At 40.5% G+C, this 22,649-nt stretch overlaps 1 protein-coding gene across 7 annotated transcripts in view; it reads right to left on the bottom strand.

Moving 5' to 3' along the window:
- The window catches only part of nek8 (NIMA-related kinase 8), an 89,822-nt gene that overhangs the window by 23,348 nt on the left and 43,825 nt on the right, over positions 1-22,649 (bottom strand). For all 7 annotated transcript variants that reach the window (XM_069911203.1, XM_069911204.1, XM_069911206.1 and 4 more), the window contains 8 exons: positions 21,680-21,888; positions 21,431-21,510; positions 17,143-17,327; positions 15,663-15,810; positions 13,612-13,688; positions 11,314-11,431; positions 6,702-6,852; positions 3,650-3,813 (listed from right to left, as the gene is read on the bottom strand). In XM_069911203.1, the coding sequence (XP_069767304.1) occupies positions 3,650-3,813; positions 6,702-6,852; positions 11,314-11,431; positions 13,612-13,688; positions 15,663-15,810; positions 17,143-17,327; positions 21,431-21,510; positions 21,680-21,888 (1,132 nt within the window). The remainder of the gene's footprint in view (positions 1-3,649; positions 3,814-6,701; positions 6,853-11,313; positions 11,432-13,611; positions 13,689-15,662; positions 15,811-17,142; positions 17,328-21,430; positions 21,511-21,679; positions 21,889-22,649) is intronic.

Genomic DNA, 22,649 nt, shown 5'->3' with positions numbered 1-22,649 from the left:
CTGTCATCCTTCTACTGGAGCGAACCTGGCTGGCGACATCACAGTATGGTATGGTTGCAGTAGAGGAATGGATCAGAGGTCTATCTATAGGACCATAAGAGTGGCAGAGAGGATGACTGGCATCTCTCCCCTCCATCAATGTGATCTACTGGAATCATTGTCTGAAGAGGGTCACAAAATCATAAGGACCCCTTCCACTTTGCACTCAGCATCTTTCATCTGCTCCCATTAGCTGTTAGCACCATCAGGCTGAGGAATAGCTTCTTCCCACAGGCTTTGAGAATACTGAATGATTAAAGGAACTGCTCACATTAACCATCTCCTATTTGGAGAACAATTATTTATTTATAGGTATGAATACTTGTCCTGCATGTACGTTGTCTGTATGTCTGTCTGTGTTTGGCACCAGAGGACTGGAGAACGCTCTTTCGTCAGGATGTACTTGTGTAATCAGATGACAAAAAATTTGACTTAATGCAAATATTGCATTGTCAAATGAAGCATTGAGAACATCCTTGAATCTTTAACCTCTGTCCACCTGGTAATCCATTCCTTTAACCTATTTCAGGAGTCCGGTGTTGCACATGGTCTGACCAAGGAGAGCCAAATGAATGCAACTGGCCTAATGTTGGTCTACTCATTCTTACAGTGGATTTGGAAGATGATGAATGGAAAGCATTAGTGGTATTCTTGCAATGCCTTGAAGTGACTGCTATACATAGTCTAAGAATGTTATTGCTGATTGTTAGGGGAAAGGAATATTAAAAACAGGTTTGCTTCAGTTGTATAGGGCCTTGGTGTATCTGGAGCAGTTGGTAAAGTGTTCATCTCCTCATTTAAATGCATTGATAACATTTGAGGAAATTTACTTGTCGAAGCTTCTGAAGATTAAACAGGCTGGGACGGTATCTTGATTGAAGCATTTAAGATCACGAATGCTCTTGTTAGGTTGATGATTTCTTTTGAGAGAATCTAGAACCGAGCATCCATTTAAAACAATACAGCATTTCTTTCCCATTGTTGTCATAATTTGTTGGAAAGGCCAATGGAAGTAGAGGCTTTTGAATATTTTAAGGCAGAAGTAACCTAGAGCATGAAGTTGCATTCAGATCAGCCTGGAACTTATTAAAATGTAGTGGAGACTCGAGGGGCTGAGTACCCTACTTCTACTTTGTACAGCACAGGACAGTTGCTCAGTAAACCATGATTTTTGTGTCAAGTTGAAAGACTTGATCTGAAAATAAACTCTTAAGTTGGCCAAAAGGGTACAAAAGATTATGGTAGATTTCATCATCGGTCTTTTTTTCTGAGAAGGCTCCTGAGATGTGCAAAGTGGTTCATGTCTTCCAGAGAGTTGCCATCAATCTTTATTGTTGCAGGGTGATATCGCACACCAAGAACAGGTAAGGTGAAGGATCTTTGTCTTAAGGCCCAATCTCCCCTATATTTAATGAATGAGTCAATGATGTCATGAAATTTGGCCTCCCAAGCACATACATGGATCACCTACACATTGCTCCATGGCTGAGGCTGGGATAATCTTGGTTTTGAAGTGTAGGTGCCAAAGACTGATCAGGTTCCTGTGTCCTATACGTAAGCTTCACTCCCACAGAATGCTAGCTGAAGGTGAGGGGCCGCATGGCAATAAGAGAAAATGATGCAGTCTTGATCTTCACCAAGATTGATTTTTTTATTGTTCATTGGCTATGATCACAGTCTGCACGGACAGATGAGAAGGCAATGTGTCTCGATTTGAGGAAACCACTTCACTGTCACTTCCAGCTGAAGCAGGCTCCAGTAAGCTTCCAAAATGGAATGGTGATTTACACTGCTCCTTGCATTTCTCTGGAACTTGTAAGGTGAAGATCTGTCCACTGTCTAGAGATGGCCAGGATCTTCAGCTTTGTCCACAAAGAGAGGACTGATGAAGAAAAAAGCATAGGCTTGACATCTTCTGTGGCAAAAAAGTGAGAGCTCCTTTTGTAGCGATCTGCATCAACTGTTACTTGTAGTAATATGTAACCGGAAGATGAAGAGAAATGGAACATCCCGACAGTTGTCAAAAATCATTTTTAATATTGGAATTATACTCTGCATTTTTAAGCATTACTTCCCTCTGTTCTGCTTTCTTTCCAAATAGCTCCCTTCTGAAGGAAATGCTCACCTACTATTCAATCAAAGCAGTGGATGCCAGTGACCTGCCTGAAGTGTCACCTTTCCAGTTGATGGATTCCTACTTCACAATTTTAAAAAGACCATTCAGGAATCACAGAGGAATTTCTGGTTCATTTTGCACAAGGTCTCGAAAGTTCATGACACTTTTTCCTCTCTCGTGCCCAGAGCAAGTTCAATACTTTTAACTATTTTAAACAACAGACTTAACAGTGTTGCTTGTTGGTTAGGCTAATAGGAAAAGCACTTAAATACAATGCCAATAGTGAAATTTGATTTTTGACTAATAAATTCAGGAGTAGAAAACCACTGGGGTTTATATCATTATAGGGTGAAAAATTCTACATCATGTTCATACCTTTTTTAAAAAAAAAAAAGCAACTTCTTTAAAACAGCACAAAGTTGTGCAAAATCATGTTATCAGACTGCAGATTTAAGACCCGCTTCCAGTTTGGAGCCACCAAACTGTATTCTATCTCATTTAACTCCTCCACAGATTGCATAATATGAAATATTGACTTAGAATTACAAATTTGCAAATCTTCCTTGAAGGAAGGTGCCCAGCTTTAGTGGATAATGTCTGAAATAAATGTCGGAACAGGAATGAGGGTGCCATTCCCGTTTCGAGCTTTTGACACAGCATGTGTTCCGGAAAAATGGGAATAATTTCCTGGAATGCAGCAGCTGTATATTTTAAAAAAAACTATAATTGACTGTTCTGAAGTCAGTCACTCCCACCAATCCTATCACATTTTTAATTGCTTTTAAAAGATATTTCACAGGATAATAATTAATTCTCCAGTGAGCTGGAAGGTTTTTGGAATACACTGAAGCAGGGGACCTGGTGAATCACGGGCAAGTTCAGGCCCTGCAAGTGAGAAACATTACTTGGTGAGCCAGATGGTCAGATTAGCAGATCTTTGGAGTTCGACTGACTATTCTACAAACAGACGTGCCCAACAATTGGGCTGTCCTCTCGTGGCAGTAATGGGAATACTAGTTGTTTTTATTTCCTCTGTTCAAACACAGCATTCTGAGCAATTATAACACATCGTCTGTTTTCTCATCTCTTGGTGCCTGCCACATTGACCACCGCCAGTGGGCTGATCTCGCCTCAAACCGTGCATCTTGGCACCTCACAGTTCGGCGGGCAGCAACCTCCTTTGAAGAAGACCGCAGAGCCCACCTCACTGACAAAAGACAAAGGAGGAAAAACCCAACACCAACCAACCAATTTTCCCCTGCAACCGTGTCTGCCTGTCCCGCGTCAGACTTGTCAGCCACAAACGAGCCTGCAGCTGACGTGGACATTTACCCCTCCATAAATCTTCGACCGCGAAGCGAAGCCAAAGAAAGAGAAAGAATTGGTACTCAACCTAGGCCAAGGAAAAATCTTTGCATTCTGCTCTGCAAAGTCTTCATCTATGAACCAAAAACTGAGGTTAGAAAGTTGATTCTCTGAAATGGCACTTCCCACCTGTGACCGCTGCAGAGTGAGCTGTTCCAACGTCCACATGCACAATATTTCCTTCATTAAGGGGATAGGACTGCACAGGAGTGAAAACGTGAGCCTCTTCAACTTGATTAGAGGGATAAGAATCCTCTTCTCCAGTTATATTGTCCAGACCCAGCTTATTAAATCTGAAAAGCAAAAGTTGACATTGAGTTGAAGTATGAGAACAAATGCATATCCAAAGCAAAACATGGTTTTGAAATCAATGCCACATATTTTCATATATGACTCCAGGAACAGGCATGCTATATGCAAGAGAGTTTAAACTACTCACAAAGGTCAAGGTTAAAAGTGAGAGATACCCTTTCTTCATTCTGCTAACTGCCTGAAACTTACAGAACTTTATTGCATTGATTTAAACTTCATCTTTATTTGTTCAGTAATTACTTTCCTTTCTCTCCAAAACAAATGCCATCCACTTTCTGAAATCTAAGCTACGACGTCATTTGAAAAGCCCATCTTGAGGAAGTCCCACAAGTCAGACCCTAACCCTGCTACCATCTTCATATCATAGCAAATATAAATCAGGCATCAGCTGTTGAAAGTTATGAGTTCCTTGAAGGTCACCAGTTGCTTGTTTTGCTGCTTTCCAACCCAAGGCATATCATTATTTGTTCACATGCTCTATTTCCAAGTCAGCCTTTCAGTAGCTGATTGTACTTTTTTTTTTAGAAATTCCTCATTGTGCATTGGACTTCAACCTTCAGTATGATGCATAGGACAGCTGCATCCTGCACCTATCCTAATATCCTAGATCTTCAACAGCTCGTACCAGATTTATTTATCACTATTAATCCCAATCTCCAGGCAAGGGGCTGGCAGAGGTATGAATATACCGATGATTACGTCGTCTTGATATTCGGCGAGAGCAGTCACGGTAGTTGATATTCCAGCTCCTTACAGAATAGGTATTTTATCGGCTCACATTGAGGAAGCTTCTAAGAATTTTTGAACTGAAATTCAGGATTGCGAATAACATTGTTTTTCTCTCCATAGTGCCAGAAAAATGAAGTCTTTGGTCCTTTTGGCCTTCTGAATAAAATAGCCTCCCAAGGTTTGAATTGGGTTTGGTTTAATATGAAAACTTGTATATTCCTATCCAAACTATGCATTACCTAGGCCAGGTCTTGCTCCCAGGAGATACCCCAAACCCCACTCCTTCAGGTTTAAGAGGATTTGAAAGTTGTGCACTCAAATTTTTAGCCACAGATACAGTATTATTTGTTTGAAGTTTTTCTATAACATTTTAAGAAATGCTTATAACAGATTGTGAAGACTATTCTGTGATAAGCTATCTGATGAAGGTCCAAATAACACCAAGAGGGTGATCAATGAGACCCATTTTTAGAGATAGAGCAAATCTTCTGGATAAAATTTAGTATCAGTTCTCTTACTCTCATCAAGTGAGATGCATCAGAAATGTTTAGACTTTAAGAAGATAAGGGCAGCACAGGTGGCGTAGCGTTTAGCGCAATTGGCATCGGGGTTTGAATCCCATGTCAGGAGTTTGTATGTTCTCTCTGTGTCTGCATGGATTTTCCCCGGGGGCTCTGGTTTCCTCCCACCATTCAAAAACGTACTGGGAATGTAGGTCAATCGGGTGTAATTGGGCAGCAAGGGCTTGTGGGCCAAAATGGCCTATTACCATGCAGTATGTCCAAATTTAAATTTAATACATTTAATTTTTTTTATAAATCAAGAGATCTGCATTTCAAAAGAATGAGGAAGGGTATGTAGGATATTCAAATAAGAGTGAACTAGAAGGGAAAGTTCAGAAAGCACCGACCATGGTGCAAATGACTAAATATAGATTGAGCGCCAGTTATGAATTTTACACTATTGCTGCGAAGCAGGAAATTTGTGCGAGCTGTTTTAAAAAAAAAAAAAAAAAAAAAAAAGTTGAGACGGAAATTAGTAGCTAATTTCCATCCCGGCATTTTTCCTGCAGGAGCCCTAGACAATTTTGCGGCCAGCCTGCAGTCTAAACTGATCTGCAAGCTGTCCACAACAATATGTCCGACCACCTCATTCCTAGCCCCCACTATCCATCTCTGACAACCCACGCCAGCCCCGTTCCCTCCCATCACTTGTCCATCAGCACCCCCTGCCCCCGGCTGTCCATCCATCCGTCCCCCCAACTTACTCTTGGCACGGCATGAGGGGTACAGTGCTGCCAAGACCCAAGTTCACCGGAGCGCCGCACTGGCTCACGGCGACGGCTCAATGCGGGAGCAATGGCCGTCTTCCTTTTTCATAATCTCCCACGCAGGTGGATCTGCTCTGCCAGCTGCCACTCTGCGTATTCCTGGTGCAGCAGGGATATGCAGAGCGGTTCCAGCTGTGTGGGGGATTACAGGTAAGGATAACAGCCATTGCTTCTGCATTGAGCCAGCCACCACCTACTTCTCTCTGAAGGTACCACGGGGACGATGGGAGGCGGGGGGGTGGTTCTCCCTCGGAAAACAGAATATTTGCGTGACATTTAGAGGTGACTTTTATTCAACCTATACTCACCTCAAACGTCCAGTCTCTGAAATCATCGCAACTCAGTGTAAACACCATGCCCATGTGAACCTCCATTCTGAAGGTAGGTATGCTCATTTATTATGGGAAGTTAACGTTACTTATGTGTAAAAACCATAATTGAAAAACACCACCCAGTAGATGAGAAGATTCTTTCTAAATCCAACCAGCGGCAGTAATTGTGTGAATTTAAGTTTAAGCAGAATCGTGGAAGTAAAGACTTTGGATGCGTTTACCCTCTTCCATAAAATCTAAAGAAAAATATGAATCGTATTTAAGATTTATTTGCAAATCCAAGTCAGTTCTGAACAACAGGATTTATGCATTTATAAAGCAATAAAAGGCATGGCATGATGTGAGCATAATATATTCAGCAACAAATGTTTCTTTTTAATTATCAGCCATTACAATGCATTTCAAAACTGGCAGATGTAATATATCCCAATGTAATTCAACTTCTCTCAGTAAGAAAGTTTGAGAATTTGTTCACTACCTGTTACTCCCACAGGCCAAAATGTGGTTTTGTGTTGTGAGGATCATCGAAGAATCAATTCCACACAAGACTTTCTGGGCTTCATATTCCGGTGGAGTGCTCACTTGCTGAGGGGAACTGTGGGACTCCTGAGTTTCCAAGCCAAGCCGACCTGTTTTAGAAATGGAAAGTAATTGTGCATTTCTCATCAAATCATCCATTTACAACTTAGTACACATACTTCAAGCAATTATGGTACAGTTACATAATGAGAAATACTTTTTAACCGACTGAAGAAGTAACCCTGCGAAGAAGTAAATGAAAATTTTCGAACATATGAATGGTACTGTGAGTTTGCTGATACCTTTAAACTAAAAAATAGCAAGTGATCGTAATAGAAATGGGTGGCACGATTAGCGCAAATCCATGACAGCGCCAGCGACCGGGTTCGATTCCGGCACGGTCTATAAGGAGTTTGAACATTCTCTCTATGTCTGCTTGGGTTCCTTCGGAGTGCTCCGGTTTCCTCCCACCCCCCAGAAGGGCCTGTAACTGTGCAGAAAATCTAAATTAAACAAAAAATGAAATTAAATTAAAAATAGCCTCCCACTCGACTTTTATTCTGTTTTTAATATATGCTTCCAATAAGGGTCGGGTCAATAACTACAGAACAAATGTTACAGACTGAAAATCAATAAAGAAATCGCCCCCTCCCCCCCAAACAGACAAGATTTTAATGAATTGCCGCACAGGGTGATAGATTTAGATGGATAATGATTTGCAAAAGGAAAAGGCGATGGATGTAAGTAAACATCTGGACGGCTACGAAGAGAGGGGAGTGAAAATAATTGGATATCTCTTTGAAATTGCTGACATCAGCATCATTGCCCAATGCTGCAAAGTTCGAGGATTTTATTTGGAATCAGATTAATCTTTCATGTTCAACTATGAGCTGCAGTAACACATCAGATAGGGAGCTTAAATTTTATTTGACTGACAGCGAAAAGTAGATTAATTGGAGACATATGCTTCAGGAGGTTGCCATTGTCCTGGGACATGTTTGTTCATTAACAAAAGCAACTGCAAAGGCCACTTATAATCATTTATTATCTTGAGTTACTTCAATGCCATTTACTTCATGTGACAAAGATATTGACCACCAAATAAATCTTCAGCCTTATTCCTTGGCGCTGCAATCACAACAGGGTACGGTCATACTGAATCATGCAGATAAATCGGTCTTTCATGACAGGTGGAAATTTGGCAACAGGGATTGCTCGCGGCACCCAAACGATCCCTTCATTAGCATGGCCGGGACAATTCTGACAAAAATCAGTCCGACAATTTCAGATCTTTGCATGACTGCATGCTCAGTTGGCTCAAAGGGCTTGAGCAATCATGCTCTGACTCCTTCTGTTCACACTGCCGAAACTGGCTTGCTTAGTCTGAAACCAGATATAAACTGTCAGAAAAAAAAAATGGTGTCTCAATAGTGCCAATGGGAATAAGAGAGCCAGTAATAGCGATATTAATAGAGAAAGGTGGCGCTCTCCATCAGTGCACACTAAACTTGTACTTAAGTTCCTATTGAAATCTTGAGCGACCTTGAATTTTAATAGTTCATTTGCATTAACAATCTTATGCCAGCTAAAGGTCCAGGTAAAAGTCCATATTCAGTAAGAGAACTTGCACCTCTCCCCAGCAGAGAATCATGGTCACCAACAGGGAACAGAAAAGGCAATACACAAAAGTCCTGAAGAAACCCAGGAGGTCATGCAGTAAAGGGTAACCCAAATGTTTCAGGCCTGAGCCCTTCGTCAAGGTCTGAGCATAAAGCAGGCAGGCTCCTGAATAAAAAGATGGGTAGGTGGAAGGAAGGGGTGCAGGGGGAGGAATACAGGCCAACAGATAAGGTGTCACAGGGGGATATGGGTGGGAAAGTAGACGCGAAAACAGCTGAGCAGTGGTGGGGGGGTAGCTCTCTGAATGGAGAGGGAAGGGAATTGTGGAGGAAAGGAGATGGAGGGATAAGAAATTAGAAAGACTCGGGGGTGGGGATTTAACAGAAACTGGAGAAGTCGATGTTAATGCTGTCTGGTTGGAGAATGTCCAGACAGAATATTCATTGCTGTTCCTCCAATTTACATGCAGCCTTGGTTAGTAGAACTGACCGAGGAATACTTTTTAAAAAAAAGATTCCTGAAAGCAAAGGGGGATTTAAGTTGATGAAGAGAGTCATTCATAAGCCAACATTCAAAGCATTAATCAGGTGGGCTGGCCAAATGATAAAAGCGAACGGCTAGGATAGCACATGCAGATTTGTCGGAGCAGATTAAGTATTACTTTCAATGCCTACAATGTGGTCTCCTCTACACTGGAAAGACCACTCTGCAGAACAACATCCAATCAGCCTGCAAGGGTGGCCTGAGCTTCTAATTGCTTTGCATTTTAATTCTCCATCCCACTTCCACTCTGATCTCTCATTGGAGGCCAAAGATGCCATTCTAATGAGGTCCAATATAAATTCATTGATCAAGATGGCAATACTGCTACAACTGAGGTAATGGCAGCACTGCTGCCATGAACTCAGGAGGAGTGATGAGCAGAGCCACAGATTCCAACGCACCTCTGTGGGGTTCCACCGCCTGGTCGTCCCAGCTGGTGGCACAATAAAGCTTTAAACTCCCTATAGAATGGAGCCAACAGCAGTTACTGTTACAACGCAGATCACACAGGTCCCTGCCCTTGGCAGCATCCATGCTTGGCAGCTCACCCTTGAGGGTTGCAGACTGCACATGAGCAGGGCACTAGAACTGGAGAATCACCCCCTCTCTTCATTCAGGTGCCTTGCCATTCGCCGTGGGCAATCATGTCTCTCCATCCGTCTTGATCTCTGACCCTCTGAATTGTAGTTCTTGCCTCCCCTGTTCTCCTTCGATGAAGGCTCCATCTTTGAGCTAAGACCGGTCAATGCTGAGTTCATGATTATGCAAGAGAATAATAAAGTGGTTTCCCATTGCCCTCTTCAGTTGCAGTGTCCACACTGGACAGGTAACCCTGGATAGTAATCAACAGATTCATCTGCCCAGCATTTTTAGTTTTACAACCATAAATTCCAATTTGTAGAATCTGCTTGTAAAAACCATCCACCATCTGCGATCCATGGCTTCACATGACCCTGATTTAGAGGCTAAACAGGTACTACACCTTTCCCCAGAGTATCCTGTAGGCTATCGGATGGAAGGAGCGCCTTACACCTCCTTCTGCTGAGCAATTGCACAGCACTGGCACTGAAACGCCCTCCCACCTTTGCCAAAAAGGAAAACCTTGGAAGAAGACCCTTCTGAATTTGGGAACACAGCAGTGGACTCACACCAGAACATGGCTTCTGACAACCGGCTTCTGAGAACAAGGTATTGGGAATGGGATTCGTGAGGGTGCTGGTGGTAAGCAGGACTTCTGAAGGGACTTGGGTGAAAAACAGCTTCTTAATTGCATCAGGAGTTCAGAACTATTAAAGTGAATTGGATTCCTCAAGATTGGATTTACCGCTGTAATAGGCAGGAGGCCATGCAGCTACAACATTAGAGTGGCAGCACTGGCAGAGATGGTGGGATCCATGGAAACTCAATGTCTATGAAGTGATTCTCCTTTACTTCACTTTCTCATCTTGATAGGGGCATTGGACTAGTGGCCTTTATGTGTTTTTAACAAGGCACACAAAGGAAAACACATTTTGTGTACATGGCAATAATGGAACCTTGAATTTTCCATCTCAGTATGTGTCGGCCTTAGGACTCGATAGTGAATTCAACAAATTCAGATAGACTTTCCTACTGGCACTGGCCAGTTTTGATGCAAGCTCTTTATATGCAAGATTAACTCGGTTCTATTCCATCCTGTCCAGCTGAATATTTCCAGCATTCTGTAATTTCATATTTCTAGCCATCACTGTGTTCTGCACCTCACAGTTCCAGTATTGTTTCTTTTTTCTTGGTCTCTTCTTTGCGCTCACCCATCTCTATTTACATCGTCTTCAGCAAATCATTTATTATTAATGAAACTTCACTGACGGCACCAACGTCTGGACTCTCTTGGGCTCCGCTTTCCACCCCCATCCAACCTCCCAAACTCTTCTCTGCTTTTAAAAACATGCTTGTTTTCTCACCTTTCTAGTTCTGGCCATCACCCGGGAAATGTTAATCATCATTTCCCTCCAACGACACTGCCTGATTTATCATTTCAGCAATTATACTCCTTATATTTCCCATTTCCAGCACCTACAGGGTTTTTTTTTTGCTTTGAGATTACTGAAGAAGTGAATTCCATTTATTTTTTTTATATATATACAACATAACAGGAGAGTCTTTGGCTTGGCTTCGCGGACGAAGATTTATGGAGGGGTATGTCCACGTCTGCTGCAGGCTCGTTGGTGACTGACAAGTCCGATGCAGGACAGGCAGGCACGGTTGCAGCGGTTGCAAGGGAAAATTGGTTGGTTGGGGTTGGGTTTTTCCTCCTTTGTCTTTTGTCAGTGAGGTGGGCTCTGCGGTCTTCTTCAAAGGAGGTTGCTGCCCGCCGAACTGTGAGGCGCCAAGATGCATGGTTAAATAGAAACAAAAGAATTTCTCACCATTGTCTCCTCGGCCCCATGAAAACACTTCTCGGTCATTGGTTGCTGCCAAAACATGTGATGCACCGCACGAAACCTGGGCGATCTCAAAGCCAAGCAGCGCCTCAACGATTTTTGGCTGCAGGAGGTAGAGAGATAAGTGGAAATATACCGGTTACATACAATAGCTGCAAAATGTGATTTCAATGACGTTCGTACAAACGTCCTTGCCCCCTCCCAAATAACAGGGAGGCATGGTTAGTGTAGTGGTTAGCGCAACGCTATTACAGCGACCAGTGGCTTAGATTCTATACTCTGTCTGTAAGGAGTTTGTACATTCTCCCTGTGTTTAAGTGGGTTTGCTCCGGATTTCTCCCACTGTTCAAAAACGTACCATGGGTGTAGGTCAAATGGGTGGAATTGGGTAGCACAGGCTTGTGGGCTGAAAGGGCCTGTAATCGTGTATGTTTAAATTTTAAAAATAAAACAAAATCTTTTTTGGGAAGGCTTGGTCAAAGGGTCAAGTCTTAGGTACCGTGTCAGAATCATTTTTTTTTAAACTAAATTATAATTCCACTCATTTCCAATGATCACTTTCCACCCCATCTTTGGTGAGATAATGGCACCTCAACCTCGTGCTATTATTTTGAATGCAAACATACAAATTAGCAGGAATTAATCTGACAGTCCCTCAAGCCTGGGATTGCAAATCAAATCTGCATTGTACGCTCTCTATATGTTCTCCCATTCATGCTTATCAAGAAACCATCTGTCCCTGCTTCAAAAATATCCAAACTCTGCTTCTAATATCCTGCACCCATGACTATGTGACGATCCCATTGCTGGCAGAATCACAGACAGCAATGTGGAAGCATACAGGAGTGAGATAAATCAGCTAGTCGAGTGGTGTCATTAAACAGCAACCTTGCACTAAAGATTGGCAAAACCAAGGAGCTGATAGTCGACCATGAGGGGGAAGCCAGGAGAACAAAGAAAACAGTTCTCATCGAGGGGTCAGCAGTGGAGAGAGTAAAGAACTTCAACTTTGTGGGTGTTAGTCCTCAATCCATTAAGAATATCTATAAGAGATCTATACTTTGATGAAGGGTTCAAGCCCAAAATGTCAAGAGACTAAAGAACTGGAACGCAGAGTTAAAAAAAAAACTGCTGTGGAACGCAACTGAGGTCCTGAACCTACATTAGGACTGAGAGTGTAAAGTGGAGATAGTCAGATTAAAGGGGCAAGGGTGAGGCCTCTGCTGACAAGTGATCCAGGTCGGAAGGGTTGATGGACATATAACATAGAACTTACAGTTCAGTACAGGGCCTTCAGCTTTCAATGTCGTGCCGACCTCTATATTCCTCTCAAAAAAATTAAACCCTTCGTACCTTGTATCCCTCTATTTTGCTTCCATGCATGTTTTATAGGCCGAGGAGACAACGGTGAGAAATCCTTTGTTTTCTATTTAAAATGATGAATAGCACGTACTTACTCTCCTGTTAGGTTGTATATATTAAAAAAAATAAATGGAATTCACTTCTTCAGTAATGTCAAAGCAAAAAAAAAAAACCCTGTAGGTGCTGGAAATGGGAAATATAAGGAGTATAATTGCTGAAACGATAAAGGTCTCTTAAATGCCCCTAATACGTCAGCCTCCACCATCACCCCTGGGCAATTGGAGCAAATGAGATAGGGAAGGGTGAAGATGGCAACAGGGGCTGGGAGGTGATAAGTGGAGACAACAAAAGGCCTGATGATCATTGATGGGATCACTATCTAGGGCAGGTACAAGGAGATGTCGAAGAGCTGCCATCAAGTCTCTGGAAGGTGGAGGTTAGTTATCCCGACCACAACGGCACCACCCTTTTGGGATTGAGTATTATCCTCTCTCTTTTTTTTTTATTTCTCATTTTGCCACATCGTTGAATGCTCAACATACCTAAATCCTTCTGCATCTTTCTTCGTCCTCCTCTCAACATACATCCCACTTCTACACAATCACACAGCCCACAATAAAACTAATGGAAATCACTTGTATTTACACAGCATCTTTGGTGGCATTTCACAGGAAGGGTTTCTGAATAGGTGGCCAAAACATTGATCAACAAGGAGGCTGAGAAAGAGAACTCCAGGGTTCAGTCAGTTGAACATATTGCTGCAATTGGTGCTACAATGACAAATCATTAGTTGGTTACTGTTTAGTTCAAAAGGCCAGAGGGCGACTGCATAGTAAGAACCCAAATATTCAAAAGGGAAAAATATTCGACAAAGAACAAAAGCCTGAGGAAAATGAGGCATGGAAGAAAAATTGTACTCACCTGTGTGACATCATTAAAAGTCCCATGACCCAAACAACCATTGCTACCATTTCCAAAGGACATTATTATCCCTCTGTCTAAAATAGATTAATAAGAGAGTATTAATTGAAAAGCACATCAGAGAGGCTTGCGTATTTCTTTGTAACCTTTAGTTCAAAGCAGTAATTTGCACGCTCCGTTTGCTTTTTATTTAATAGCGTGTCTGCTCTATGCTGAACATTTGGTTAATGTACAGGGGTAACTATTTTCAAAACTATTTTCCTTACTCAAAATGTTACTCTAAATGACCATGTTTAATTCCGATGGTACCAAGTCATTATCCAGAGTAGAGCAGAATGGACCAGAACTACCACTGCAGAGCACTTTCATTAGTTTGCTTTTTTTTTTGGGGGGGGGGTATTCAATTGCAATTTAAAGGGGGCAAAAGACCAGGATTTCATTGGCTTAGTATAAATTCTCCGTGTATATGAATAATAAAATAAATCTCCACAAATAAATCTTAAACTTTCACAGTACCAAAGATATACTCAACTTCTCGATGATCCAAAAGCACTCGTCATTCTCAATGCCACATGACCAAAGGTTTAACATATTTTTTTTTTTTTTTAAATCACTGAAAATCATCTTCTAAACATTTAACTGCTGATCCCCCATCCACTAAACAGAATAACTGAATTGTCATAATTGAGAACGGTCACTCAGCATGTAACAAGTCGTCAGCTTTTGGTCTAATCCAATGATCAAGAACCAATGGGAAGTACGATGATAGCCACCCAATTTTTATTTTTGCATTTCTGAATGCAACTTTGCATTGTCACTGATAATCAACTTCATGTCAACCCCCTCAAAGTTCTTTTCCACCGTCACAAAAATGTCTGCCTTGGCTGAGACGACACTTGGAATGTGGAAGATGGCCACCGAGTCTGAAATAGACTAGGTTTTCATTCCTCAATCACTATTTGTAGTGGGTTGGAGGTGGTATCTATTTTTGAAGGACATTGCCCCATTGATCTTTCAGGGGAAAAGGCGAGAATCTCTGAAGACAAACAGTTCAATTAAGTATAGCGATGTTGTAAAATAATGGTATTTGAGAACATATAGTGAATTAAAGCTCAAAAACAACCCGCCAGAAAAATCCTGATCATCTGTTGTTTGATAACACTACCTTTTCCCTAGTGTGTAACTTAAAAGTTATATTTCTCAAAAATGTGTTCTCCACAAACCAGGATTTTAATAATATTATTTTTCAACTTTTACATCTTCAAATTCAATTAAAAACAAATTTATAAAAATTAAAAATTAAAAAAAAAAATTATAAGAGTTTGAAGTAGGTTTCCCTCCCTCACGCATTTTCTTAATCATTATGGTATTAGACTATGCTTGGGCAATGGACACAGAGCTCTGCTCTATACATTCAAGTATTATTTATCTTGATTTCGTCTTTTTTTTTTAAATTAAAAATATGCTGGACTGATTGTGCCAATATGGTACAGTCTTTGATCTGCATACAGGAAGACTAGGTTGTTCAATCTCATCCAATAATGTACCCATAGATGCTTGGGAACATTGTAATTATTACAAGTGGCGCTCTCGAGGCTTTAAGTTTGCTTAAACAGACTGGATTTCACTAGTTTAGTGCCAAATGTTTTCAAAACAGATTCAAGTCAAGTGATTTCTGCAAAAACAAATTAAGGGTGTGCTTTGCATTTATCACTTGTGTAATATTTTAACTGTTTGAAGAGCACAGCGGACAACAATTCAACAGTGACCTATATTTGCAGCAACTGTTGCAGAGCCTGCCATTCCAGGATCAACCTCTAGAGCCACAGTCGACACTGCTAAATAAACTAGTGGCTATTAGAGGCGCAATACCCATTTTCAATCACGACTGATGGAGGCCAAGAAGAATATTTTAGCAAATAAAACGGTGCATTAAATAAATGAGAAAGATGCAAACACGAACTGTTGCCGCGAATGCAAGTGTGTCAAATCTAGATAATTTTCAACTCATGCATTGAGCACAAACTTTATGAAGCATCTAATGATCTTACCTGTCAGGCACACTGTAAAAAGGTCGCCACAAGAAACATGCTTGATCGCCACTCCAGACTGACCTTCCAAAAACCTAGAGATGAATTGTGGTTGGGCCTGTTCTGTGCATCCAGGAAGAGATGCATTCCCAACACCTCCAGGAAAAGCCTGAAAATGAATACCAACTGTCAGATTGGTTCATCTTTCTTCTGGAAAACATTATTGTTGCAAAGATTAAACTTTTTCAGTACGATAGATATCAGTCTGAATTATTCTTCTTGTAAGTGGTTTGAAACCAGTAAATTGTGAACCTTATACACATCCAACAAAGAGATCGGCCTAATTCAATGGAGGCATCTTCCAGTTTCCCACTTGTGTTAAAAGATGCCTCTGTACCAATCCAGTGGACCTTCACAGATTTCCCAGCTTTCAGCATGGGAAATTTACCCCAAAACTGATGGTTTAAATCAGCCATTCCTCACTTTTTTTTTCCAACTAAGCCCCACCCCCTCTGCTCAAAGTTATGGGGCCCCCTTCCCTGTGAAGCGGTCAAGTTTTGTTTTTTTTCCGTACTTCTCTCCTCCCAACTACATTAAAAAAAACATTAAAAATATTTATGTTACGTGAGGTGAAAGCAACGCTTTTATCTAAATATGCTGTGGCCCCCATTGAGAATGGCTGGTTTAAATAAGCATGGCGGCCCTTTTTCAAATGAATGGGAAACATCAACTCTAGGAAAAAAACCCCACACGTTTAATGTTTGTTACTACAATTATTTTAATTGATTTCTTTATTAATGCGCTTTTCAACTTTAAAGTGCACAAAATATTAATATGTCTAATGCTATAAAATTATTACTTGTATGTTGTGGGCAACGTGGTTGGAGAAGCAGTTTGCACAACACTGTTACAGCGCGAGTGATGGGGTCATTGGTTCGAATCCCACGCTGTCTATAAGGAGTTTGTACGTTCTCCTGAGCCTGCACAGGTCTTGTCAGTGCGCCAATTCCTCCCCACCATTCAAAACGTACAGGGGGTGTAGATCAATTAGGTGTAATTGGGTGGCACAGGCTCATGGGCAAAAAGGGCCTGTTACCATGCTGCATGCCTAAATATTTTTTTAAACTATAAATAAATGTGTGTACACAACTTAATATAAAATTGTCTCTTACATTTAGGATCACATGGGAACATCAAAGACTTTCAAATCGCTCCATCACATCCACAGCCTTGACAGCCCATGAATTTTAGCACTCAAACCTCATCAGCTGTCAAAAAGGTATTCTGTAAGTGCAGCAGCCTGCCTGAACGGAGATGTTCCTCCGCTCTTCTGGACAAGCAAAAGTCGTTGGCATTGTACTCCCAGCAGAAGGCTGTGTTAGAGATCACACTGGAGCAAGCAATTTGGCACAGAGAAGACAGCCAGCCATTTGGACAAAGAAATAGTTGCATCTTTTAAAACCTGTTATATAACCTGTAATAGAAATTTTCTAAAGCTTACCTCCCACATGATGAGACGCCCCGATCTGGTCACTCCTGCCTTTTGAGTTCTCCCAGCAGAGACCTGTACCACTTCAGTGTTGAGCATTGGAAGCCGTAGAGGAGAAGCAATTCCACTTCCCCAGGTATAGACAATGGAAAGGGGAGGAGGTATTTCTGTTTTACTGGAGCTTGCTAGCAACCCACCTACCATCACAGAAGAACCAAAACAATTATAATTTCAATATAAATTCATTGTACTTAGAATGCATCAACTTATCTAGATATATTTTACACAAAAACTCACAAAATACTTAATGAATCATTAGTCACAGATAATAATAAACCTGCATGAAACTTGTTAATTGATCTTTGAGAAGTGCATGCTTACAGCAGTAAAAATTGCATAAATTCTTCCCAGTTCCATCAGTGGTGTTGGGTCGAAAAATACATTTAGGAGTGGAGACCAAATTAAGAAGCACAGTTAACTGTGTAGAAAGCTATAAACAACTTCACAAGGTAGTCATTGATGGTGAAACCCTTCATTTAATTCATTCAGAAAAGATCTATATTCACCCAATTGCTACATGTAATTGTTCCTTCAATGATTCCAGTGTTTTCCCTTCCCCAGTGACTGGCAGGAATTCCAAATGTTTTTTCCATTCACTTCTTGATATTAGTCCTCATCCTGCTTTATTCTTTCAAGTTTAATTTTAAGTTATATTTTCAACTACCTAACAACATCCCACAAAATCTCCTCGCCGACGAAAATGTTCATGTTTCTTTAATGTTTTCTCAAATTCAGATCCGGGAGCTTTAATAACTCACGGTGTTTTTTGACCATGAGAAATGAACACAAAGATAATTTCAGATTTGCTGCATCTCGTAGGAGTTGGAGACATTAAATTAACTTTTATTGAATTTAACATGTTTAATCACATAATGTACCTCTGAGCCAAGCTCTCAGGTTGCACATCAAATGTGAGGAGCCCAAGGTCTGTCTTGGTCACCAAATTTACAACCAAAATAGAGCTCATAGGCTTTCTTAATAAGTCCAATCATGTGGCGTCTTTGAGCCTTAAATGTATAGTCGCCACAAATATATCAGAATTACAGCTGTTGCACCGATACTTGAGTAGTATTGAATCTTCCTGAAGATAGTAAATCCTATTGTTAAGTACACTCACTATGCTATTACCTGAGGAACAGGCGTATCAACAGGTGTTCAATCTACATTAATGTAACACACAGCATCTGTATATATGAGTTACTTTTATAGCCTATCTGCATCTATTCTGACGAAGTGTGCCCAGGCTTAAGACAACATTTGCAATAGCACCCGCATTAAGTGCACGCCCAGGCAAGCTTGGACCGACCAAAATAGCTCGCTCTGTGGACAATATACTAGAAGACTTAAAATCACAAAAATAGGTTATATCTAAACAATGGTACATAATAGGAAAATTTTAAGGTGATTTTTTTTATTATCAAAAACCCAAAATCCATAAAATACATCCAAAAGTGTTCAGGAAGCAAAACCTTCATTAATTCAATATTAGATAAACTGGTGGATTTTTTAAAATATGATGCATCTCCCATTAAGAATAATGGAATGAGTGCAAAAATATTTCAGAATAGTACAGGAACAGAGATTTTTTTCACCATCACTGAACAAATCTTCTTTCCCTTTATAGGATAGAGATGACTTTTAAGCCTCAGGATACATCCAGACATTCTCCTACTCTCTTTACAACTCTATCCACGAAAAGAGAAACAGTCAACCTTTGAAGACAAGGACTGTCCATCAGAATGTTGCTTCAGTGAACACTGACCCCATCATTTGATGCCAGAATAGAGACAACTGAGTTATTACCAAGTCAATTACAACTAATCACGGTAGATTTTGCTATAATTATGTGCACAATTTGCTTTATATAGCTATCTTCCATTTGCTACATTTTGCTGGAAAAATATTCCTCAATTTATGGTGAGACCACAGGAGCTTCAATTATAAATTCAGTTGGTGTATTCTGAAGGGACATTTTTACGTATTGAAAAGACTTTTTGTAGTTAGTAGACAGTCTAATGAGGTAGGCCGAATTTCTTCCAAACTTGTTACTTGCTTTAAAAATATTTTTTCCATCGTTTGAGTTCTAGTTTTCTTCATAACCGTAACTAATTACTAATATTTTGATGAATTTTAAGTTTCTTCCACACAGACTTTTGTTCCAATCTGCTGGGAGAGATGTTTCATCATGTCCCTCTCCTGTGTCATCACGCCACACCCACCCCCCCAACCTTTCCAGCTCATACTCAGTGGTGGACATTGTAGTCTTAATAGTCTGTCAGAATAAAATGCAGAATTTCTGCCATTCAGGACTTCTCGTTTTCCCAACAGCAATCCACAACAGTGTAAATGGTGTGAAGAGCATCAGTAATACATGATCTTCCCAACGTATGTAATTCACAGTGTCAATTCACGCAAGAGTAAATGGCAAACCCAACTCAAGTTGGACAGTAGTACATGTACAGACCAAGTAGTAAATTCAATAATCTAATACCGAGAAATGATGGAAATTTCCAGGTCATAATAAAACCCAAATAGTTCACTAACAGCCTTTATCCAATCTAGGTGTGTCTCAAATATTTCAATTGCCATAAGATTGAAAGGGAGCTCACGTTGTTCTGTTGTTTAAAAAAGGCTCCAGAGTAATCCTGTAAACGTCAGTAGTAGGTATATTATTGGAAGGTGTTCTAAGAGATCAGATAGACAATTATTTGGATAGCCAGAAACTGATTTGGAATAGTCAACGCAGCTTTATGTATGGTAGGTCGTGTTTAACCAATCTTATAAAGTTTATCGAGGAGGTTACCAGGAAAGTTGATAAAGGAAAGGCAGTAGATGTCATATACATAGTATTTTGTAAGGCCTTTGACAAGGTTCCACATGGAAGGTTCAGATGCTGGGTGTTCATGGTAAAGTAGTGAAATGGATTCGACAATGGCTAGACAGAAGTAGCCAGAGAGTACTGGTGGATGATTGCTTCTCAGACTGGAGGCCTGTGACTAGTGGTGTGTCTCAGGGGTCTATGCTGGATAATTGATGCTTGTCATCTATATCAAAGATCTGGATGATAATGTGGTAAACTGGATCAGATTTGCTGATGACACTAAGATTGGAGGCATTACGGACAGCGAAAAAGTTTTTCAAAGTTTGCAGAGGGATCTGGACGGGCTGAAAAAAAATGGCAGATGGAATTAATGCAGACAAGTGTAAGGTGATGCATTTTGGAAGGACAAACCAAGGACATATATGGTAAATGGTTGCGCACTGAGGAGGGCAGTAGAACAAAGAGATATTGGAATTCAGATACATAATTCTCTGGTGTGTGTCTGTGTATATGGAATGGTCACCCTAGTTGGGATGTTATGGTAAGGTTGTACAAGACATTAGTGAGGCCAAATTTGGAGTATTGTGTGCACTTTTGGTCATCTAACTACAGAAAAGATATCAATAAGATAGAATGAGTGCAGAGAAGATTTACTTGGATGTTGCCAGGACTTCAGGAACTGAGTTACAGAGAAAGGTTAAACAGGTTAGGACTTTATTCCCTGGAGCGTATAAGAATGACAAGAGACTTGTTAGAGGTATTTAAAATTATGAGGGGGTTAGAAAGAGTAAATGTAGACAGATATTTTGAGGGTAAATGAGATACAAACCAGAGGATATGGGATAAGGGTGAAAGGGGAAAAGTTTAGGAGGAACATGGGGGGGGGGGGGGCGGGGAAACCTCTTCACAGAGAGAGTGGTGGGACTGTGGGATGAGCTGCCAGTTGAAGTGATGAATGCAGTCTCAATCTTAACACAAGAAGAATTTAGACAGGCACATGGATGGGAGCAGTATGGAGGGCTATAGACTGCGTGCAGGTCTGTGGGACTAGGCAAAAAAAAAGGTTTAGTACAGACTAGAAGGGCTGAAGATGCCTGTTTCTGTGCTGTAATGTTCTATAGTTCTAGGTAGCAGCTGAGATATTATGGACATTTCCAGGTCATAATAAAACCCAAATAGTTCACTAACAACCTTTATCCAATCTAGGTCAGGCTCAAATTTTCCAAACAAGTTAACAAGCTACTCAATTCAAAATATTACTCTACGGCAGCCAACAACTTAAAGGACAATGAAGAATGGCCAACAAATCCTCCACATCTCAAGAAGAAATAAAACATCTGCTGAAAAAAATCAATTGCCTTGACACACATGCATTTACCCACTGACTTCAAGTCTAATCGTTAGCCATAGTCTTCTCACCTCTTGACCTGGCACTGTTAACCCTTCCACCAGTCCGCCTGCCAGAAACTGGTGCTACTGCCGACAGTGGCTTTTCAATCCTGCAAAAGCAATTTGGATTTTGTGTTAATTTCCATGAAATAATTTTGTCCTCCTGTAAAACAAAATAAAATTTTAATCTTGCATTTAAATTTTTTATTTGGAAAGCATAGTCAAATGAAACATTAAACATGTACATGTTGGGGATGTAAATTAGTGCATGCCACTTACCTCCTCATTTTGACACTGCCAATATCTGTGTAAAGATTCAGAAGAGCCCGGATGCAAATTGGCTGAGCCATTATCTCATTGAGCTGCGGTCGTTTGGAAGGGTCAAGGCTCAACATGCTTAAAATTAACTGCCGCAGTTCAGGACTGTATTGGTCAGATATGGGTGCAAATGTACCACTCATAATCTTCAGCACAAGGGCTGGAAGGTTCTAAAAAGACATTTAAAAATTATTAATTAATAAAGTCTTTTGCAGAATCTCTTTAATCACATCAGCGCAGAATGAAATGCCAGTTGACTGTCAGATTCAAGTGAACACACCAACTCTTGTCCAATGATATGAGAGAGGTGGCAAAGTGGCAGTCTGGGATTGCAATCTATCAATCCTCCCATAAATAAATATCTTGGAATCAAAATCACATTTTTACTTCATCTCGTGAAGAAATACGTTGAAATAAAAATTACACTTCGCCAGTATTTCAACTCAGTGAAAGAGTTTTTAAAATCAGATGTTTCCAGGGAAACAACCATTATTTATTTCCTTTGGATAACATAATAGTCTTGTGACCTGAATGGCTCACCTACAGTAATATAAATGCAATATAATCAACAAGTGACCAATAGCTGTTTTCTGGTCAATTTGACTGCAGATATCTTTGTCACATCTTGACTTTAAACAAGTAGTTTAATAAAACTTATTGGATTAAAAAGCTTTTCAAAAATCACCATTCAAACGTTCATACAAAATCTTTATCTTTTACTCTGCCTTTTCAATTGCTCACAATTATTTTTTTTAAATAAGGGAATTTTTATCTTTCAAGATCCCAATACATGATAACCCAATCAGCTGCCAACATTTTCACATGATATGTTGCACGGGAATCAACTAATTTCACAGTCCTTTTGTTCTTGTGACTACAGCCTCAGTAAAGACTGCTTCTTTTCTGATGTGGAGGATGCTCATTTTTAGTC

Source organism: Narcine bancroftii, chromosome 14 (assembly GCF_036971445.1).
Source record: "Narcine bancroftii isolate sNarBan1 chromosome 14, sNarBan1.hap1, whole genome shotgun sequence".
Classification (NCBI taxonomy): domain Eukaryota; kingdom Metazoa; phylum Chordata; class Chondrichthyes; order Torpediniformes; family Narcinidae; genus Narcine; species Narcine bancroftii.
Note: the sequence above shows the minus strand (reverse complement) of the source record. Positions and strands in the feature narration are given on the sequence as shown.